The sequence below is a fragment of the Sesamum indicum genome, linkage group LG2, assembly GCF_000512975.1.
Source record: "Sesamum indicum cultivar Zhongzhi No. 13 linkage group LG2, S_indicum_v1.0, whole genome shotgun sequence".
Taxonomy (NCBI): Eukaryota; Viridiplantae; Streptophyta; class Magnoliopsida; order Lamiales; family Pedaliaceae; genus Sesamum; species Sesamum indicum.
This window is the reverse complement of record NC_026146.1, coordinates 14,869,561-14,891,296: the sequence shown is the minus strand read 5'-3', so window position 1 is coordinate 14,891,296 and position 21,736 is coordinate 14,869,561. Positions and strand designations below refer to the sequence as shown.

Below are 21,736 nucleotides of genomic sequence, written 5' to 3'. Positions count from 1 at the left end.
TTATCGCTATTGGACTGATTGTACGATTTCACGTACTGTCTCAAATCTTGAGTACTAAGTCCGAACGGCGTTAATATGAAGGTCTCTAAGAAGACCTTAATGAATTTTTCAGAATGTCTCTTTTAGGAGTCCTTGACAAGATATTCTTTGAAATAAATAGTTATAACCGTTGAAAAATCTTCGAGACTTAATATAAATATTCTCACATCATCGAGAAAGATCTCTTGTTTAATTTTAATATTACACATTAATATTACATTAATGCACGTACCATTTGCATTCCCACTTTAAATTAAAATTTTAATTATATGCTAATTTTAAGAAATAAATACTATTATATCAAAGTGGGATAGAAAATTTTCACTGATACCTTAATATGTGTGTATAGAAAATTTTACCGACTATTTTATAATTCTTTAAATAACGTATATATACGTATATGTATGTATATATCAGTAGACATTTTTGGAAGCACCAACTGGATGTCACGTCACAGTCTAAAGAAGGTTGTGAATTTTTTATTAGAAAAACAGAAAAAAATAAAAGTAAATTAATTATCTCCCCACCCCCACTCCCACTCCAATCTTTCTTTTTTTTTTTTTTTTTTAATAAATAGGAAGGTGACGTTGACACTGTTAAATCTATATTCCTCCCAACTTTGCATATTTAAAAGTTATATAAAAGTGAGGATAAAAAGAGTCTCATCTTACTTTTTTTTCTTTTATTTTTTTTGGCAGTATTTGCCAATAAAATTATTCCATTTAGAGGTCGAGGTTTTATGGTAGCATTATATTCACCTATTCTATTTAATACTAAAATATGAGCACAGAAAAACTACTAATCATAATTAAATATAATTTTTTTTCTAATGTTGGTTTGGTTTTGATACAATGTGAAACTATCCTCTTACATAAAAGTTTAAACTGTTATATTAAAAAATTATTTAGTATTTAATATCTTAGCGCATAATTGTGAATAAAAATACATTGATTAAGGATTGAAGGGTGCAATATGATAAGAGAGCACGGACATCTTGCTACAGTTATTCATGGGGGAAAATGCAATTTACAATTTGTGATATGAAAAATGAGCAAAAAAATTCGTTGTGAAAAATAAAATAGCAAATTATCCCCTATATTTTGGGAAAAAAAGCAAATTACCTTTCTATTTAAATTATTGATAAGGGGATAATTTGCTAATTCTTTTTTTAAAGGGGGTATTTGCTCATTTCACATAATACAGGGGGTAAATTGCATTTAACCCGTTATTTTTGTGATGATTGTTTAACCACTACATTTTTTTTCTATTAAGAAAATAATTAATTAATTAAAAAATTGTTGGAAAAACGTCACTGAATGCAACATGGTACGTACTACTTATCAGCATTATTAAGAGGATTGTTTAAAACTAATATATGTATATCCCCAGGTTTATCTGATTAAACCTGAATTATTCATAGGACGAGTAGTTTAACATTATTCTTTTTAGTTAGTTTGAATTGTCAGTAGGTGAGCGATCAATACAAAACATTTATAATTTTAAAAATATTCCTATGATTCTAATTATTAAAAAATAATATTAGTGACAAGCAGCGATTAATTGGGTCCAAAGGGAAAGTGGGAAGCGACCAAAGTGAATGCTAGTAAACGAAGAGAGCCAAGTATGCTATCCCAAAACAAAGTGAGGAAAAAGATTCCGACATAATACTGAGGACAAGCAATAGATGCGCAGTCGAATTGCAAAGCCCATTACAACAAGGGCAATCGAAAATGGACAACAGGCCTGCTCCTTCGCAACGCATAGCTGCAAGTTATTGATCCTTAAATACTCACTCCATATAGTACTTATTATTCTTACACTGTCACTTCATTTATATTTTTAGTCATTTTTGTCGAGTGATTATTAAGTTTGACGGAAAATGATCATGTGCCATGCACGTGAGACTAGAAAGGAGAGTTGATACTGGGCTCAAGAAGACGACATATGGTGATTTTTTATTGGAAACGATTAATTTATAGAAATGAGCATAAACATTAACAAAGTGTGAATTTAAGAACCAAAGTATGAACGATGATTATTTTGATATCAGAAATAAATAAATCAGATGATTAAAGATAAAAAAAGATATATAATTCTCCTCCGAATATCTTTTGACAAATTAGAAGCATGACAAATGAATAATCAAAATGAAGTCACCATTCTCCTGTATTTCCGTGTCTTGCTATCTTAAAAAAATATTGTTATTTGAGGGGACACCAACTTCAACTATTCATTAATTTCATACTCCTTTTTTATGTGTCATATTATTTAATAACTATATATTGAGATATTATATTTATACATCTAATTTATAATTTAGATCGTTACTATTTTTTACTTAATTACATATATATTCATAAAAGAATATCAATATTATTTACATAAATTATCCCTATTTTTTAGAAAATTGCACATACAACCTGCATAAAGGTCAACCATTATACAAAATACCCTTATTTTTTGAATGCTAATGACAGTTTCTTTAATTAAAAAAAGGCAGTAATAATTTGTGCAAACGAACTGTATATTAAGGGTGTAAATGTTATTATCCATTATATATCTATATAGAGAGAGCAAAACAGTGGCCGGCCATAATTAAGCCAATTCTAACCAAATAATAATTTTTTAAATTATGAAGAAACAATCTCATTTATTTTCAATTAAAAAATTGAATTTGTATTTACAGAAAAAATCCTATATTCAAGATGAGTGTTTATCTATACTAGATTCCACCTTTAACATTAGGATCCTAATCCAATTTGTATTTATTTTAAATAAATCCAAAGTTTAGGATTGATTTTTTTTATCCTACAATAACAATATATTTTCATTACTTTTCAGGCACTAAATTTATATCAATCTCTTGATATATCTAATGTAGCAAATATGTAATTTTGATAAGGTAAAATCATTACTTTTTTACAATTTAATCATGTAAAATTATTATTTTTTTTATAATTTTATCGATTCATTAATACTGATAAAGTAAGTTTTAATTTCATCCAAATTAATGTTTTTTCTTTTTCTTAGTTTTTTCTAATAGGATTTGATTTTTTTATCTTCCATTGTTATTGAGAATTGAAAAATCATAGGTCATTGCTCTATTTAAAAATTTATGTTACAAAATATATTTTGCCATTTTCTCCCATATGGTATTCTTTTTTCCTTAGTGTAATAATTTTGTGAAGTTGCTCTATCAAAATTTTAATATTAAACATGATGGGTATGGTCTAACAGAAGTTGGTCCGAAAAGAAATGCTAAGTCCAAATAAGGTCCACCAGCTCAAGAGAAGGATCGCCCGCCCGAAACACCATGCTTAGCCCAAGAAGAAGACCTCCTACTAATCCAAGCCGGTCCAGAGGGAACCAGAGTTTAGCAGGGGAACCTGCTTTGTTGAATTCGGCCCAAGGAGGAAGCCCAATCCGAGGGTCTTCTAAGCCAAACCAGAAAGAGGGGGATGCCCACAGGAGTTGGACTCTGCAGCTTGAAGGGACTCCTGATTGGACGGGAGTCTAAATGAGTAAGGAGTCTCCCTTTTTTCAGGGGTTTGTTGTTAAAACGAATAAGGAGGAGCCTTATCTCTAGATCTCAATTTTTTCGCTGGAAGTTCAGATCCCTCTCACCAGATACACTTCCTCGAATTCTTACGATAGAAGGAATCTTTTTCTATAAATACAAGGATTACCACCCAACGAATCCCCCCTGCTAAAGAAGATCCTAAAACTCTTATTGTTGCTCTCTTATATCATAATTTCGCAATCTTGCATATGGAATTCTCACTTTCATCATATTTTTGCATCATAATTCGTCTTTATTTTTATCTGTTTTTAAACTCGGGACTGACTTAAACATCGAAGTACTAACCCTTTGTTTTGCAGGTCCTATTTCTCAAGAGCTTTTACTCAATTAGTCCAATACCAACAGCAAAGATCTAGGAACTTTAGACCCGTGCTAAAATCGTACGCATCAATTAGCGTCGTTTGTGGGAAATTGAGTTAAAGGCGTGAGATACTATGGAAACCCCCAGCAATCCCGCTAACAAGCCGAAAACTGCAGAGGTACCCGGTAACAATCAACTTCTGCAGGTATCCCCTTCACAGACGTTGTGATGGCGGACGAGCTCCCGACCAATTGCCGCACTCCTGCTATTGTTGAGTACGATGGGTCGACTGACCCCCATGAACCTGACTACTAAATCTTTTTTGTTATGTTATGTTTGTACCATTTTCAATTTTTTATTGTATGTTTGTATTGTTAGCAAATAATTTCAAAATAGATATATATTATTAGTTTGGAATATTGTTAATACTTTTTTTTTTTGTGAAGGAAATAAAAATTGTTCCTAATGCTTTTTTCATTCACTCTCAGAAACTTTATTAAATGAACTTTCAAAATAAATAATGTTTATTTTTTTTATTTATGATAGGGTAATATATTAAATAAACTTTCAATAAAAATAATGTTTTTTTTTTTTATTTATGATAGGGTAATAGGAAAAAATATTTTTTTTGTATCATTACAAAAGGTTATTATTATTTTTGATATCATAACTTTGATAAGTGTCGCTTTTAATATCATAAAATACGAGAATAAATTTTTTGATTCCAAATTAACAGCAAAGGCACATGGCCATTAACGGCCATCAATTCCCCCCTTTGGTAACGAAAACTCACGTGCCCAACAAAACAGGAGGGAAAATTGGCCATAATTAGGGTTGACTCATACTTGAAAACATTTTAATAACTTTAACCACAAATTATAATAAAAAATTAATATTTTAATATTTGAAAACAAATTATAAGAAATAAAATTTACTTCTAAAAATAAAAGTATTAGATAAATTTTCTTATACATAAATTATAAATTAATTGTTAAATTATATTGTATTTGAAATGAATTCTAGCATCTTTTTATTATTTTTTAAAATTGACTTATTATTTAATTTAAAATTATTTTAATATTTGATAATAAATAATAATAAATTAATTTTTAAATTATAATTACTATATTTGAGGTAAATTCTAGCATCTTTTATTATTTTCTAACATTAAATTATCTCAAATACAAATAATTATAAATTAAAAAATGTTTTATTATTTATATTAAAATAAAGTTTCTCTATTATTTTTATATTCTAAAAAATAAAATTTATTTCTTGTAGATTGTGGTCAAAATTTATTAAAATATTTTCAGACCAAATAATAGTTTAATTTTAAAATATAATAAAAAGGTGCTTGAATTTATCTAAAATACAAATAATTATAAATTCAAAACTTTTTTATTATTTATATTAAAAGAAATTTTCTCTATAATTTTTATTTTTAAAAAATAAAATTTATTTCCTATATTTTGTGGTCAAAGTTTATTAGATATTTTTAGATCAAATAATAATTTAATTTTAAGAAATAATAAAAGATGCTAGAATCTATCTCAAATTAATATAAGTAATTTAAAAATAATGAATTTATAATAAATAAATTTTTTTATAGTCTGTGGTCAAATATTGAAACATTTTCAAACTAAAAAATAATTTAATTTTAAAAAATTATCTAAAATACAAATAAGTATAATTTTAAAGCTATGTTATTATATATATTAAAATAAAATTTTCGTGATCTAGTTTTTTTAAGAAATAATCTTTTGCCCTATAATTTTCGGTCAAAATTGGTCAGAATGTTTTTTTTAGTACCATTAAATTATGACCTATGTAGTGAAAATCACGTGGTCTAGCAACACGTAACAACAACTAACGGGGTGCAATGTGCATAACTTTTGGAAGCAAAAAAGTGTGTTTTTGTGTTTTATGGTTCAAAAGTGACACTCATCATAATTGTGGTAACAAGAAAAATAATGATCTCTTTTAACATTATCAAACAAAATATTTTTTCCCAGGATAATAGAATAATGCTTTTTACATAACGTACTTTATTAATTGGATAAAAAAATATATATAGTATTTGAAACCAAAAACTCGGAGAAGCAAAAAATTGCTCTTTTTTTTTTTTTTATGAAAATCGTTTGACCTAATGGTGAATCATGTGATCTAATACGAATTGATTGAACTGGACGAGTCAACAGTCAAGTGTAAATACATGATAAAATTTTTAATTTCTCTTAAAAAATATTTATTATTTTTGTTAAGTTTTTTGATTTCATGTTATTACTAAAAAAATAACATATTATTTCTGGAAATGTGCATTAAATCTGTTAAATTGGGATGATTTATTTTCAGTTTAACTATTTCTGTTACTTCTAAATATAAAGTCCTAATTTCACTTCTCAATTTAACTTTGCTAGTTTTGTTTTATTATTTCTGATAATTTAGTATATCAGATTATTTTTAAGTTTGAAAATGTGTAATATTATTTTTTGTATTTGATCTTTATTAATTTAATTTTGAATTTATTTTATTATATTATGTATTCTATTAAATTATTAATGTCAAAGAAAAACAGAGATTTTTTTAAAAGTATATTAATATTATTTTTAAAATATTAATAATTATTTATTATATAAAAATGACGTTTTGATCCTACTACCATTGACTCAACGGTTGAATTAGTGATTAATAATCGGGCTGCTTTGCAGGATTAAGCCGGATATATTGGGCTTTGGTCGTCAGTAACGGGCCATCCAATTAGCGCATAAATGGGCAGCTTTGCAAGATTAGGTCGGATATACTGCTTAATACCTGCATGTAAACACGGTCCAGTCAACAGTTAGTTTCAAAACACTGTATGGGACTTGCAGACGAAATGTCATTTCTGAAGCTTATCTCTTCCACCCTCCCATACACATTCCGCCTCGTAATCGTGTCCTTTTCCATCGCCTCTTAAGTCTTATCTACAAAAATCTACACCAGAAATTGTCGATTCCAACTTCTTCACGTCTCTCTCTCTCTCGGGAAAATCTACAAAAATCTCTCAACCATTTTTTCTTGATTCTGTAAACACTGGCTATGGCGCCTCCGCCCCCTTCGAATTCTCTAACATTCTCTCATAATCACGAGAAGCACCACTCAAATCATGATGATCATTATCACCTGGAAAGACTACTGGAATCAGCCCGTCCCTTCCTGCGCGGCGAGCTCGAAGCGGTTGATGAGAACTTGCCACGCCTTGTATCGGTGCTGCGAGCGGCGGGGGGGGGGGCGGGGCCGCACAAGCACGGTAGCTTCCTCGACCACCTCCTCGGTGTCTACCGCATACTCAAAATGTGGAAGGCACCCGACGCAGTCTGCCTCTGCGGGCTCTTCCACTCTGCCTACTCCAATTCCTACGTCAATCTCGCCATATTCCCACCTTCTTCCGCCGGCCGCGACACTGTTTGCGCCTACGTCGGGCCTGCCGCAGAGCGGTTGGTTCACCTCTTCTGCATTGTTCCCCGGCAGCCCCTCATTCATGACTTTCTCCTCTTTCAGTACACAGATGCAGAGCTCATCGAGCACCTCCGTTCATCCGAGATTAGTGTTAATAAGATTAGAGAAGGAGAACAGGAAGAAGAAGAGGGCTGGAGGGTGAAACTCCAGTCAATTTGTCCCGCAGAAGGGATAAAAGTGAAGCACATCAAGACCGGCGAAGATGTGCTGGTTTCAAGGAGGCTTGTCGCCGTTTTTCTTCTCATGACAATGGCGGATTTCAGTGATCAGCTCTTCAGCTTTCAGGATGTCTTGTTCGAGAACTCCAACGGGCGGCTCGAGTTTTCCGGGAATGCTACTCTGACATCTCTGTGGCCTGGAGATGGCAAGCCGGGGCTTTGGATGAACTCCATATCAAGAATGGCTGCAATATACACTTTGATAGTCAGAGAAGAAGAGATATTCAGATCAATAGAAATGAAGAATGGTAGGGTGCTGCCAGCAGATAGAGATGAAGACTTGGAGCTGGTAATTCCGCCAGTCCTGGAGGGCTGCACCAAAGTCCTTGATTCTAAGGATCAGATTGTGGCAAGGGATTTGTACTGGGAAGCCGTCTGCAACACGGCGGAGATGGGATTGGAGAGGGCGGAGGAGATGTTGCTGAGGAGTGTGGAGAAGAACCCATTCGTTGGGGAGGCTCATGTGGTGTTGGGTCAGATTTATTTGGGGAAAGGGAGCTTTGAAGCGGCGGAGAAGGCGGCAGAAAGAGGGCTGAGATTGATGCTGGAGTGGGGGAGCCCATGGGATAAGAGGATGTCATGGCAGGGTTGGATTGCTTGGGCTAGGGTGTTGCTGATGAAGGCCAAGGAGAGGTCTTGGCCGCAGAATTCGTGGGGTATTCTCAACTTGGGACTCGTTAGATAAACTGTGTGCGAAAATTTCTGCTTTTAGACCATGAAATTAAAATCCCTGTAATTTCCTCTGCATCTATATATAAAGTGAAATAAAATATGCCATATGAATTACAATAAGAAATTCAATCTGAAATTATAGTATTTTTCACTGAATCTATTTGGATCAAAAATGTCTCTGTTGACGGTTTAGTCATTTACTCATATATGGAAATAATGGCCTATGAAGCAATTTGAAATATTTGTTATAAAATAGTATACATGTTGTGATGGATAATTATAATTCAATGGTTATTGTTCGTCGGTTTAGAATATAAAACTGTAAAGCATCAAAAACTAAAAGCTTTTACAAATATTTTCATCATATTAAGAACTACATGAGATAGATACTTTGTGTACAATTAATATCATTACAAATATTAATTAATTATAATTAAAGTTTAAGTGTTTACATTGATTTGTTTGACTTCAATTGATAATATTAATATTATATCGCCATCTGAAAATTGTATTAATTTGTAGTATAGGAAAAAGGTGTAATTACATTTACGATCTCTCATTTATTGTCTTTTTAAACGAATCATTTTTGTCGTTTAAAAAATTACAGAAACCACCCCGACAACTTTAAAAATTAAAAAATGCTCTTGTTGACTAGATTAAATTTTAATTTAATATTTCAATGACAGAAATGCCTTCAAGGGTGTCTTGTAATTACCAAGAAGTAAAGAGGGTGTCAATGTAATATTTATGGGGATGAATAATATAATGCCATATATTTTTTTTATTATTTATACTAACTTTAGTACTATATTTTTCCTACAATTGATTCAGATTTGTCTTAAACGGTATTGAAAGTAGAATTTTCCATGATTTAAGACTAAAATGATACAATTGATGGCTCATAAAATAGTGTTGACATTTCATATTAACTGAGCAGTGAATTATAACTAATGAAAAGATTTATTTACTAAATGAAATAAATTTTATGAGTGCTAAATAAAATTACATCAAATCTTAAGAGAGAAAAGCATAATTAACCATAAATCTAAAATCCAGATTGGCCAATTTTGTAGAGTGGATATAGCTTGCCCACTCGTAGTTCCATATGTTAAATTCATCCATGAATTTTGTACATTTGGGACTATTTATCATTGCTTAAAATAAACACTTATTAATTTTTAGAATTAATTATACTTAGACTCGTTTTGAAAATATAAAATTATACTTTTTCTTTTAAGAAAATTTTAAAATTATATGTACACTCTTTTTAAAAATTCACCATTTACATCCAATCCTCTTTTGTAATGTTTGGATGAAAAATGTTAACATTAACAAGAAATTATATAAATTTTCAGTTTTATCCCTTATTTAATATTTTCATGTAATAATTTGTAAGTATAATGTAATAATATTGTTAACCTCATTCCATTATATTGTATATGTATTACATTTATTCCCTTATAAGTACAAAAATATAAATGAGAATGCTACACGAGTGGAAAAAATTGAAAATTTACATAATTTCTTTTTTGTTGATATCAACATTTTCCTTTCAAACTAAAATAAAAGGGTCATATGTAAACAGAGAATTTTTAGAGCGCATGTAACAATTTTAAAAATTTTTGGAAGAAAGTATGATTTTGCATTTTTAGAGGGGGTTTAATTGTAATTAATTCTAATTTTAATGAGATTAAGATTTAAAAAAAGAATATATTTTATTTATAGCTTTTATTTTTAAAATACTTAAATTAAGTTGATACAAACCAAAAACTATAGATATATCCCTATTGATTTATGCAGCTTATTTGGTAAATCCACAATTTTATCAATAAGTTGTAGAAATTTGTAGGAAATTACTTATAACTTTTGGTTTAAATCAAATTAATTTAAACAATCAAAAACAAAAGTTATTGTTGGATGAATCCACCAGTAGTGAGCCCAAATAATGAAACTCTAAATCAACTATTACAGAAAATCGTGGATTTGTAAAACTCTTATACAGACCGATATTAGAAAATAGAAAAATAACAATGAATAATTACAAATTTAAAAGAAACAGTAATGAATCTACCAAAACAGAAAGAAGCTCAGGGGCCAGATCCGGAAGGGAAGAGCCCAAAACCTACTAACACTGGCAGCCACTACGGTTGCTTTGGCCAACACCACAAAGGTCTTGTACCATTCACTTAGATTTTCACCTAGAAAACAATTCACAAAGAACTTCTAATCGAAAAATAGAGAAAGTGGGAGTAGAGGTTTTTCTATTCTGTGGTCTTCTACTAAAAAGCCACTGGAGATAGATATATAGGTGAGGAACATTGATATCGGACAGAGAAGAAAACGGCGGTGGAGAAATCCAAGATAAGAAAAAGGGAGAGACAAGGAGGCACAAGGTAGAAATTAGGTTTAGGGTTTTATTTTGGAGAGAGAGAGAGGGAGACCCTTTTAATTAGACAAAAAATCGAGCCGGATGAGTAGTGGACCGGGTAATGGGTATGGGCCAAGCCTTCCAGTAATGGTTTTCGGCGATTTTGGGCTAAACCTACCTTTTATTTGATCATGGGTATATTTTATAACATTTATAAACCAAAACACTCTTTTTCACCTTATTTCAGCGTTAGGTTAATAAATTTTTATTTAAACCATCTGAAACACCCCTTTAATATTGAATTACAACAGTTGGATTAAGAGTAGACAGCAAAACCAATAGGGGTTTCAACCGCTTTAGGACAAATATAATCTGCATAGATTAAGACCTACATCCAGACATAACACAATAGCATGTCTTAAAATAAGGCACCACTAGATTTCAATCCTCTTTCTTACGTACAATGTAACAGGGCTCAGTCTCTGTATATACAGAAAAGAATTGTGTAGAATTCAGAGAAATCAAACAATTCAGCAGTAAGTTTTATTGCAGCATACACATACAGCATAGGACAATGCTCGAAGTCAAAGAGCAGTGTATAGTTCTGCACAATCTTCAGTTCATCAAACATCAGAAGTCATTCTGCAGAAAAAAAAAAAAAGAATGATATATATACCGACATAACTATTTCATCCTATTCACGACCAAATCTTCCGAGCAAGGAATGTAGAAAAAGATAAGAAGTCGTCGTAGTAGAATTTATTTCGTGTTTTGGGAATTACTTTTGCTTCTTTGATGCTTTCTCCTTCGCCATTTTCTCAAACAGGCTTCCATCGTAAGCGGCTCTTACTATTTCCTTGTGCAGCAAACCATTATCATCCTTGCAGAGGCTGTACAGGATCTTCCACTCTGTGTAGCCAGCCAACCTGACAATGTAATCCAAAGTTTATTGCATGCATAGGAGAGAGTGTAATAACATGGGATATGTTGAATTAAGAGTCTTTTTCGACGTACCATCCTCCATAGTCCTTTGGCTCCCTGTTGGATTTCATGAAAGCTTTTAGCTCGTCTGATGTCAAGGCATTCGGATACGTGCGTGCATACTTTATAAAGATCTCCTCAAATTTTGTTGGAAGGAACCTTCAAGAAGAGATTACTATTTAACATTGTGGATTGAAGAATGTGGATTTGAAAGAAAGTATCAACGAATGAAAATTTCATATGACTTCATATTAGATATATCTGAAATATACCAAAATCATTCAAGAAGTACCTCAAGAAATAGGAGCTAAAGTTTTTGAAGTCCATTAAAAATTAACCAAATAAACTTTGCAAATTTGTCATTATGAATCTGAAATCGTCAATTCCAAATCATCAATGCAAACGTAAACTGATGTAACTTCATGACAATGTAGGGCATTAGCACGGACAAGCGGAGAAACTAAGACAAATTCATTCGCCAAGATCGTTCCTAGCAGAAATAATAAATAAAAATGTCGATGACATAGAAGAATGAAAAAGCATCGTAGAAGACATCCAAATTAGACATTTGAGAAAATAATAGCATAAACAAAAACCGCATGGAAGTAAACAGTGTCCTAGGTTCAAAATTATAGTAAATTGCAAAAGGAATAGTGAATAATGACTTAGATTGAAGATCGTCAATATTAATTAAATAATTATTTATATAAAATAATATTTTATTATTAATAAATATATATAATATTTTTATTAAATAATTATTTATAATATTTTATTATTAATACATATATATAATATTATATATTAGATGTGAGAGAAGGGTAAAAATGTAAAAAAAAAAAGGTGCTTTCATAGCCAATTCGCAGTCAAAGCACGTGTGGCCCAATTTCTATACGAAGGGCTTTTTTTAACTTTATTTTATATTACAAGGATATTTGATACTTTAATTTCATAGAGTTTTTTTTTAACATTTCTATTATTAATATATATATATATATATATATATGTACCTTCCTTCTTTGTCATAGACACCAGAATCACTGCCGTGCTTCGCCATTTGGATGTTTTTCACCTCAATGGGGAAGTGTAGAGAAAAGGGTTTACCCTGTTTTGAAGGAAAGCAAAGGATAAAATTCATACAACTCTTCTACAAAGTATACTTTAAACGGATTGGATTTTCTATTATAATTCATATTGCATTTTCTATTTTATTTTGCATGTACATGCCGCCTGTATAAAGATTACGTCATTAATTTTATCTAGTGAAAATACTTTATAGGCGCAGCAAGTATATGTGAAACTAAATAGAAAATGCATCAGGAATTGTAATAAAAAATTCAATCTGTACATTAAAAAATAAAGGGGATATATGAGTATTCTCACCACAAAATTAGAAAATACTGCAAACACCAATTTGACCACTCGTTCCATACTAGTGGTATATGTCTCATAATTGCATTAAAATATTCACTGTCTATATTTTGTTTTTTATTATTATTAGGGTGGGGTTGGGGTTTGGAGACTTTATGGTTTTGTTCCTAAATGTTTGACATATGCCACAAGACCATGATAACAAATAAAAGGAAATAGACTCAAAGGACAACCACGTACTTATTCAAGATCCTTATTGAGCAATACTATAATGATGATATAGAACAACTTAAATATAAACTTCTGTCTTTATTTTATTACAGATGCAACTGCTTCTTGAGACTGACAGCATCGTGACTGGATCCTTTGATTTTTCATTTTTATTGTTTTACCCCACATGTCTAGATTTGGAAGTCTTGCAGCATAATCTACATAGTACTGCATTGAAAATAAAAATTAAATGCAGATTTTGGCTGGGAAAAGAGTAAATCAGTAAAACCCCTTAGTATTATAGTCCAAACGGGATTTGCCTTATCATCAAAGTCAACCACACGACTCAGTGAAATCCAAGTCGTCTGATCTAATGATATAATAAAAGAATAATTATACTCCTTTCCTTTGAGATTTATTGTAATCACATGTAAATTTTATGTAATTTAAGAAAAATTACATCTAACACTCCTGAATTTTATGAAAGTCTAATAAATAAGTCATTCAATTCGTCAAAATCCACTAAATTTGTTAATATTAACAAAAAAATAAATTTTTTGACTGAATTACCCTCATATATTTTCACACTTTAATGTATATGAGTAGGTATATTTTTACCATTATAAAGGTACTTTAGTTGAAAAAATTTATTTATTAAAATAAATCTATAATAAGTCAACCACTTTTCATTTTTAGTTTTTTTTATTAATATTAATTTTAACTAACCGGGAATCTATTTGTTAGATGGATGCAAATAACAGGATTTTAGATTTAATGTTTCAAACCACAGAAAGTCTATGTGTAGTTACACCAAATCTCAAAAAAATGCAATGTTATCCCTATAACAAATTTAAGAATAAATTGCATCTACATCCTTTAAAATTAAATCTAATTATACAATATCCTATATACTTTATAAAATTGCACATACACCCCCTAAAAATATAGTTACAATTAGAAGTAATTTCCTACTGATCAGGGGCAAAATTTTGCAAGTACACCAGGGATATAGGCTTGTAATTAAAAGACACAAATTTTTTATATAGTTAAACTTAATTTCAGGAAATATCGAAATAATTTATCCATAAATGAATTATAATGCGATTTAATTGACCAAAATTGGACAAAGATTTTCCCGACTTAAATTATTATACACAGGGTGCGGCTCAATCAAAATTCTACACTATCGCTGAAAACAGACGCTATATGTTGTCCTAAATATAAGAAAATTCAAATCCCTGATTGGTTCTTAGAACTAAAAAAGTGACTATGATGCATCGATCATCTGTTTTACCCAAATTCACAACCCTAATTACACAGACAATCATCAGTAATGGTCTCGAAAACAACAATTGTAGAGTAAGAGAAGTTACCGGTCTTGTTTTCCGACTTAGACCCATGTTAATGAAGACAGCGGCCACAGACGACAACAAAACCCCACATCCAATTGCCCGAAAACCTGAAAAATCAACGTAACCCAATACCATCAAAATCGGCAAATAAACCCAGTACAATTTTCAATTTCTATTTTTTTCAAAAAAAGAAAGAAAAACCTTCAAAAGTTTCGGAAGGATAAATGATGCCATCATTATTTCGATCGAAGAACATGACATGCTTCTGCAGAACGTTGGTCTGATCATGATCATGATCATGATTCTCCGTCCCTGCATACCGCCGTCATCACCCACAGTTCCAAGGAAAATCATGAAAACCCAAAAACACAATTTCGAAGGGGAGAAACTAAGAATCATGATACAATTTCTTGCCTTGGGGTTTAGTGCTCCCACTGATTGAAACGGAATTCGAATCTCCAGCCATTGCAACTGCTTTATCACCTGTTTGTTTGTGGAGAAGGAATTGGAAAGAAAAAGAACAGTGTGGGTAAAGCAAACGGGTTTGGGTTGTACGAAAATGGGGTTTTGATTTTGGGTATTTATAGAAAGCGGCTGCGGAATTCGAATTCGAAATATTAGCCTGTGGGATTTCCGTCAAGAAATCAACAGATATACACTCTTTTGGTCTTACCGTCTGTCACTGTACACGTATAAGAACACTACCAGCGTTTTCTCCATATGGTTTCCGCCACCATAATACCTTTTTTCATACTTTAAAATATATTATAAATAAAATTAAAAATATATAAATTAACACATCATATTAAAAATAAAAAATTAATATATTAATTAATATAAAATTTAAAATAAAATAAATTAATTATCATATCAGTTGAAAGTGTATTTTTTAAATTATAAAAAATTAATGCAGCGGTATCAAATCCATCACCGTGTCTATAGTAATTTTGTTTTTTTATAATGGTATAAATATAAATTAAAAAATATCAATACTATGTATAAAGTGAGAGCACCCTTCTGATGTCTTAATTTTGATATATCAATTATTTTTTAAATATTTAATTATATTTTTTTAATCTTCTTAATTTCCTATTTTCTCTTTTCTCAACTTCGACGTCTCTTTTTCCTTTTTGATCATCTGCATCTCTTTTTCTTCACATTATTTTGTTATTTTTTCATTTTTTTTACTTTTTAATATTTTATTAATCTACTTAATATATATTTTAAATAATAATAATTCTTTTAAAATTTTAAACTGACTGTGCACATATATGTCAATGTGGCAGATATACTCGTATCATTAAAAGTAAATGCTATACAATATACAAATAAATATAAGATATATATATATATATATAATATTTTGAAAGTATGATAAAAAATTATTTATTGCGTATTAAACCATTAATTTATAAGTGGGTAATGTGTGGACATGCTTCTGCATGTACATATGTGTCCTAAGGAGAAATGAAATAATTGAGGCACATATGTCATCTACCACATAATCACTTACCCTTATCTTTATTTTGTTTTTATTTTTGGGGGGTGTTACTTACATTATTTTTGGCGGCTGGCTGGTCGAAAGGTAAAGAAGAAGATATATATGCCTGAGACTTTGATCTGCTTGAGATTTCCATCACAAAATTCTAATTTAAAATTAGATTTGAATATATTTGATTAATTATTAATTACAATATATTTATATTGTAATTATTGTATAGTTTTAAAAAAAATAATTAATCACATAGTAAATATATTATCATTCTATGATGATTTAGTTTGAGATTTGAAAAAATAAAAATAAAAATCCATGATACTTCGATATGTGTGTACTCTATTGCATTTTCGGTAATTGAGAGTTCCTCTTTTGTTTCTCGCTCCCTCTTCACTTTCTTTTTCCTAATTAAAATTTTCTTATAATTCTTTAATGATAACATTCAATATATGTACGATACATTTATAAAAATTATGTCATTTATTCATTTTCAAGAATAGGTCATGTGCACGTAATGTGTTCATGTCAAACATGGATGTATAACAGAAATTCTTTTCATTTTGGTTTGTCCAAATATTTAGATTTTATATATTCTAAGATTTCAGTGACACCCCATGAACTAAAAATTATTAGACTAACATCTTATAAGCTTTTTGTGGCGAGTTATGTACATTCAAATTCTTGGATGTACTCAATATGCTCCAAGTCAATTCCTATTTAGGCTAAAATGTGGCGTATGGCATCAAAGCCTATTGCCAGATACATGGTACCACTTCGTAAACCTGGACAAGCCACTGGAGCTTTGATGCCTAACGATCAACCATCGATAAATCATTCATAATCAATTTTAGGAAGAATTTAATTGATTTAAGGTAATTCTTGCATTCAACAAACTCGAAAGTCCGTAGTCGGACATTAAATAATAAAGTATTATAGAATTTGCAAACACAGAGTGTATCATAAATTACTAGTATATTATGAATTATTACATATATATATATAGATTAATGTGATTTTAACTTAAAGGTTTAATTATTAGAATCCAATTTAAAACGAAAAGCAATAAAAGCAGTTGCTTAGAAGTAAAATGAATAAACACAAACAGAGAAGCAGAGAAAATGGCCTCTTTTCCTCCTCAACTTAACCTTTATTATGGGTGAAGGCAAAGGAATATCTACTTGCCCCCAATTTAGCTTTTGCTTTTCCAGGTTCAACTTTTTATTTCAAATTTTATTATATTTTTTTTGTTTAATATATATATATATATATTGTGTGTATAATATGAAAAGAAAAAAGGTGAGAATATTTATATAGTAAGATAACAATAAAAAGCTATTTTAAAACCAGAATTTCCCTTAACTTTTTGTTTTTACTATTTTACTATACATAATATATAGTACGTCCCGTATTAATAATATTTCTTATATTTTTTGCATGTTTTTTTACTATTAATGCTGTTGAAGAGTAATACATAAACGATATGTTGATTTTATTAATTACCATAATAAAAATGGGCAAGAATTTAATTTCAGAAAGAATATCAATCCTTTAAGTGATATAAAAGTACTTTACTAGTTTATCTTGTCATTCTTCGGAAACAAAGTAAATTTGATATGGTGTTCAATGTGATTGATGTCTGCGCATAGTGTATTATACACTCTGAATTTGTGTAAATTTTAAGATCTTATCATAAAAATGCGTTTCACAAGAAATTGAGGAGAAGGACGTGAGATTTATAAATCAATCAAGGACTCCGTCTACGACCAGTGTAAGAGGGACGCCTACTTACATCAAACCTGAAATTTCAAAGTAATTAATGTATAGACATTTTGATCAATGTATTTGCATGGCTCGATTTAATCACCGCAATTTGAGCAACACACTAAAGGTAAAAATGACAAACTCATTAGTGTTAAGATTCTAATTCGCGATATTTAAATAAAAATATTAATGACTTAATACTACACCACCATATTATATTTTGAAGTGAAAGGGATGAACCAATATTTTTTTAAATAAAATCAATTACAATTATTAATATTCAATATTTATATCAAACAACTATAACATCTAATCAATACCTACTATTAAACTAGAACGACAGCTACTATTAAAGTAGAATGACGTCCCACACATTGGTGGGGTTTGAATCCATAACTTATGTTATGGGACCTCAATTTCACCAATTTAATTAGATCCCATCAACATACCACCACATTATTAATGATAAAATAATAATATTATAAGAAAGAAAACAAAAGTAAAAATAAAAGCTATAAAAGGAAAGACAGGTACTCCACGCATCCATGATTTGAGCAGAGATGAAGTGTAAAACGACTCACCTTTAGCTTTAGCTTTGATCTTTTCCGCAAATTATATAAAAAGCAGTTGGCGAATAGCACAGACTAAGCATCTTTCGAGTTTTGTCAGATTAGCACACATATGTACGTCCAAAATTTACAATATTAATTAAAATAAAATATTTTTAAAATATTTATTGTTTTATAAGGTATATAAAAAATGATAAATTAATATTAAATTATAATAAAATAATATCAAAATGATGCATAAAAATAAAAATAAAAAAATAAGTAAATATCAAAAGATAATAGGAAAAGTGGAAAGTTATAAGATGAATAAAAAAATACATTAATATTAACGATTGTCTAACTTAATGATAAGATATAGATAGATTATAATGTGTTTCCATGAGGTTTGCCACAATTATGATTATCTTTTTATTATTTATAAAATTATAAATACTTCTTAATATTAACGATCGTCTAACTTATGCTTGACAACTATTGTAGGACGTATTTGTTAGATGGTCGTTAATTTCAACAGGTATTTATAATTTTTTATACAATGAGAAGGTATTTGTAATTATACCAAATTTTAAAAAAAATTATTTTAATTTACCATTAATAATTTATAATTTTTAGTTCATTGTTTTTGGTATTTTATTTATTATGAAACTATTGATTTACGTGATAGGTCTTTCCGCTAATGCATTATAAAATAGAGTAAAATAGAGTAGAAATCATAAAATTATATTTTCAGACAAATTAAATTGTCAATTCATTACAAAGAAAATGCATTATCTCATAAATTATAAATCACTTATTTAAAAATCATAGTAAATGAATATTGTTTACCTCCGCCAAATAAGACTGATTAATGAAACTTTTGATCACAGTTAATACAGCAATATGTACAATGAATTTTAGTTGTGGCTAATATTTTTGTTTTACTTCTAGGAACAACAGTTAATATTAGCACTTGTGCGCTTTATTGCTTATGGTTGATTCATTAGCCTGTCAAGGAAACCGCTTAGATTAAGCAAGATGTATTATACTATTATAATTTTTTTACTTAATGAAATTTACCTTTATCGAAAAAAAAAAAAAAACAGTTAATAGTCGTCTGGTAGCCATAATTAGTTAGTATTCCGCTATTTGCTAGATTTTTTTTCTTTACTTTCAATCATTTTCTTAATCATAAGAAGAAATCATATTATTCCCTTGGGTGATTCCTGATCATCTAAGCAGAAGTTTACTAATCACTGTAGGTTTTTCTTTTCTTTCCATATATAGTAATATATTGAATCAACCAATACATCAATATGAATAAGAACAATAATAAATTATATTGTTTTAATGAATACATCAATATGATTAAAAATAATAATAAATTATAATAATTCATATAAAAAGAGACAAATACTCATACATTCAATGAGCCCGTGGGATTAACGGTTCAATGTGGGAAGGACTAAACGTGGGGCAAAGGGTGGAAATTGCTTAAAGCTTGGATCATTCTGTTGATGATGCCTTTTGCTTCACTCACATCTCCAACATGTTTTTTGGGTTTTCTGAGATCATCGTGTGGACTACATTATGTCGGAATTTTGTGTTATTTGAGGAAACTGTTCATTGTCCCTCACGGCTTAAATGCAATAACTCATAAACATCATCACGCTTGAAATTAACGTATGTTTGATCATGGATAATAACTTAGCCGACCAAGTTGAGATTCCATTATTATAAAATTATTGCACTACAAAAAATATAATATTTAATCATAATTAATTATTTTAATTAATAATAATAATCGTAAAAAATAGTTATTAACCACAACCACACAATGATTATTGGCCCTATTTTTTGTTAGGGTGGCTAAAACGCTTGTCATAGCTAATATTTTTACCATGGTTCTAATTAGTCGTAGCAAATATTTTTTTCATGGTGAAAAATTTAGTTTTTTGCGTTGATTATTTAATTATAATTAATAATATTTATTTATCATAATAGCCATTAGTATTGTAGCCAATAGTAACTTTTTTCTAGTGTGGCTAAGAATCCCACCAACATATATGTTCGTTATTCTACTTCAATAATAATTATTGATGAGATACATATAAATATTTGATAGTGTTAATCAGTATATTCATTGTTATAATTATGGATGATTGAAGTCATGATATGATAAAAAAAATTAATTAACAATGTATGTATTTGTTAAGATGTTTGTTAGACGACATTCAATGTTTCGACCTTTAAGGAAGACTTTGATGCCAGAGATCACAGAAAATCATCAACAAATATTCGAGTAAAGTTAAAGTGTCCAATATTACCTACAATGTCAAGTAGGGTAAATTACACACTAGCTTTTATAAAATTTAATATAATTATAAATATTTTTTATTATTTATAAAATTATTAATGCCTTTTTGATTTTGGCCATCGTTTGACAATTAGTTCAATTCATTAGTGTTCATTAATTTATATTTATTTTTTCTAGTGAACTAACGAAGTGGATAATTTTATTTAAATTTTTTTATCCAACTCGTTTGATTTTATACAAATTTTTAATTTGTAGCTGAAAGATTTTAATATTAAATTTAATTTGATTTAACTTAAAGTAGTATGGAAAGATTTTCACTGAAATCTTCAAGGATCACTAACCCCATCTTTTATTACAAGATAATTGAGAACATTTTGACTAATCTCTACTTAATCATTAACTGATCACATGCTAAAACAAACTCAAACACAATAGTTGTACATTAGTAGATATATATGTTTTTAATTACACATTGTACCTCAAAAGATTTCAAAATTCAAACCCACAGTAAAAATGAGTAGGGTTTAAAAATTATAGTAAATTAATATTACATATCATGACATTGTTATGGTCTCAGCTATGGCATAATAGTTGTCTTGGGATCTTGATTATGGCTAAGATTGTTGTAATTTTTAATTATAACCAATATTCTGTCTTTCAAAATATTAATGATCGATAGTGGTTGTCCGTGGCGAAGTCAGAAATTTGGGTTAATCCCATAAAATTTTAATTAATTAGGTGGTAAATAAAAATACTCAATTCAGAAAAAAAAAATAAATTTTTATAATAATTATTATAAACTAAATAAATACAATAATATAAGTAGATTGATTTTACAAATTATTATTCCGACAACGAGGACAAGTTTTAATTTACAAGCAAGAGGAATTTTGATAAGAAATATAATTTGATGTTTTGAGAACATTACAAGATAACAAATTTGTCTTCTTGGCTAAGTCGAAATCTTTTGTCATATTTTACTCACGAAATCCTTATTTTTATTTCAATTTCTCATTTCAGCATCCCTC

At 29.4% G+C, this 21,736-nt stretch overlaps 2 protein-coding genes across 2 annotated transcripts; one reads left to right on the top strand and one right to left on the bottom strand.

The window, feature by feature from the left end:
* Positions 6,830-8,464, top strand: LOC105156209. Its single transcript, XM_011072281.2, has one exon. The coding sequence runs from the start codon at positions 6,999-7,001 to the stop codon at positions 8,319-8,321; it is 1,323 nt and encodes a 440-aa protein (XP_011070583.1). The 5' UTR covers positions 6,830-6,998; the 3' UTR covers positions 8,322-8,464.
* On the bottom strand, positions 11,078-15,300 carry LOC105156208 (probable peroxygenase 4). The gene is made up of 7 exons (XM_011072280.2): positions 15,005-15,300; positions 14,792-14,902; positions 14,612-14,697; positions 12,668-12,762; positions 11,691-11,816; positions 11,459-11,602; positions 11,078-11,318 (listed from the first exon to the last, which is right to left on the bottom strand). The coding sequence occupies exons 1-7, from the start codon at positions 15,054-15,056 to the stop codon at positions 11,300-11,302; spliced, it is 633 nt and encodes a 210-aa protein (XP_011070582.1). The 5' UTR covers positions 15,057-15,300; the 3' UTR covers positions 11,078-11,299.

Bases quoted from the DNA above. Each gene is read 5' to 3' on its own strand.
- LOC105156209 (XM_011072281.2), top strand. From the start codon at position 6,999: ATGGCGCCTCCGCCCCCTTCGAATTCTCTAACATTCTCTCATAATCAC.
- LOC105156208 (XM_011072280.2), bottom strand. From the start codon at position 15,056: ATGGCTGGAGATTCGAATTCCGTTTCAATCAGTGGGAGCACTAAACCC. The intron at 14,903-15,004 runs GCAAGAAATTGT...GGCGGTATGCAG, and splicing joins TGGGAGCACTAAACCCCAAG to GGACGGAGAATCATGATCAT. The intron at 14,698-14,791 runs GTTTTTCTTTCT...TTGATTTTTCAG, and splicing joins TCCTTCCGAAACTTTTGAAG to GTTTTCGGGCAATTGGATGT.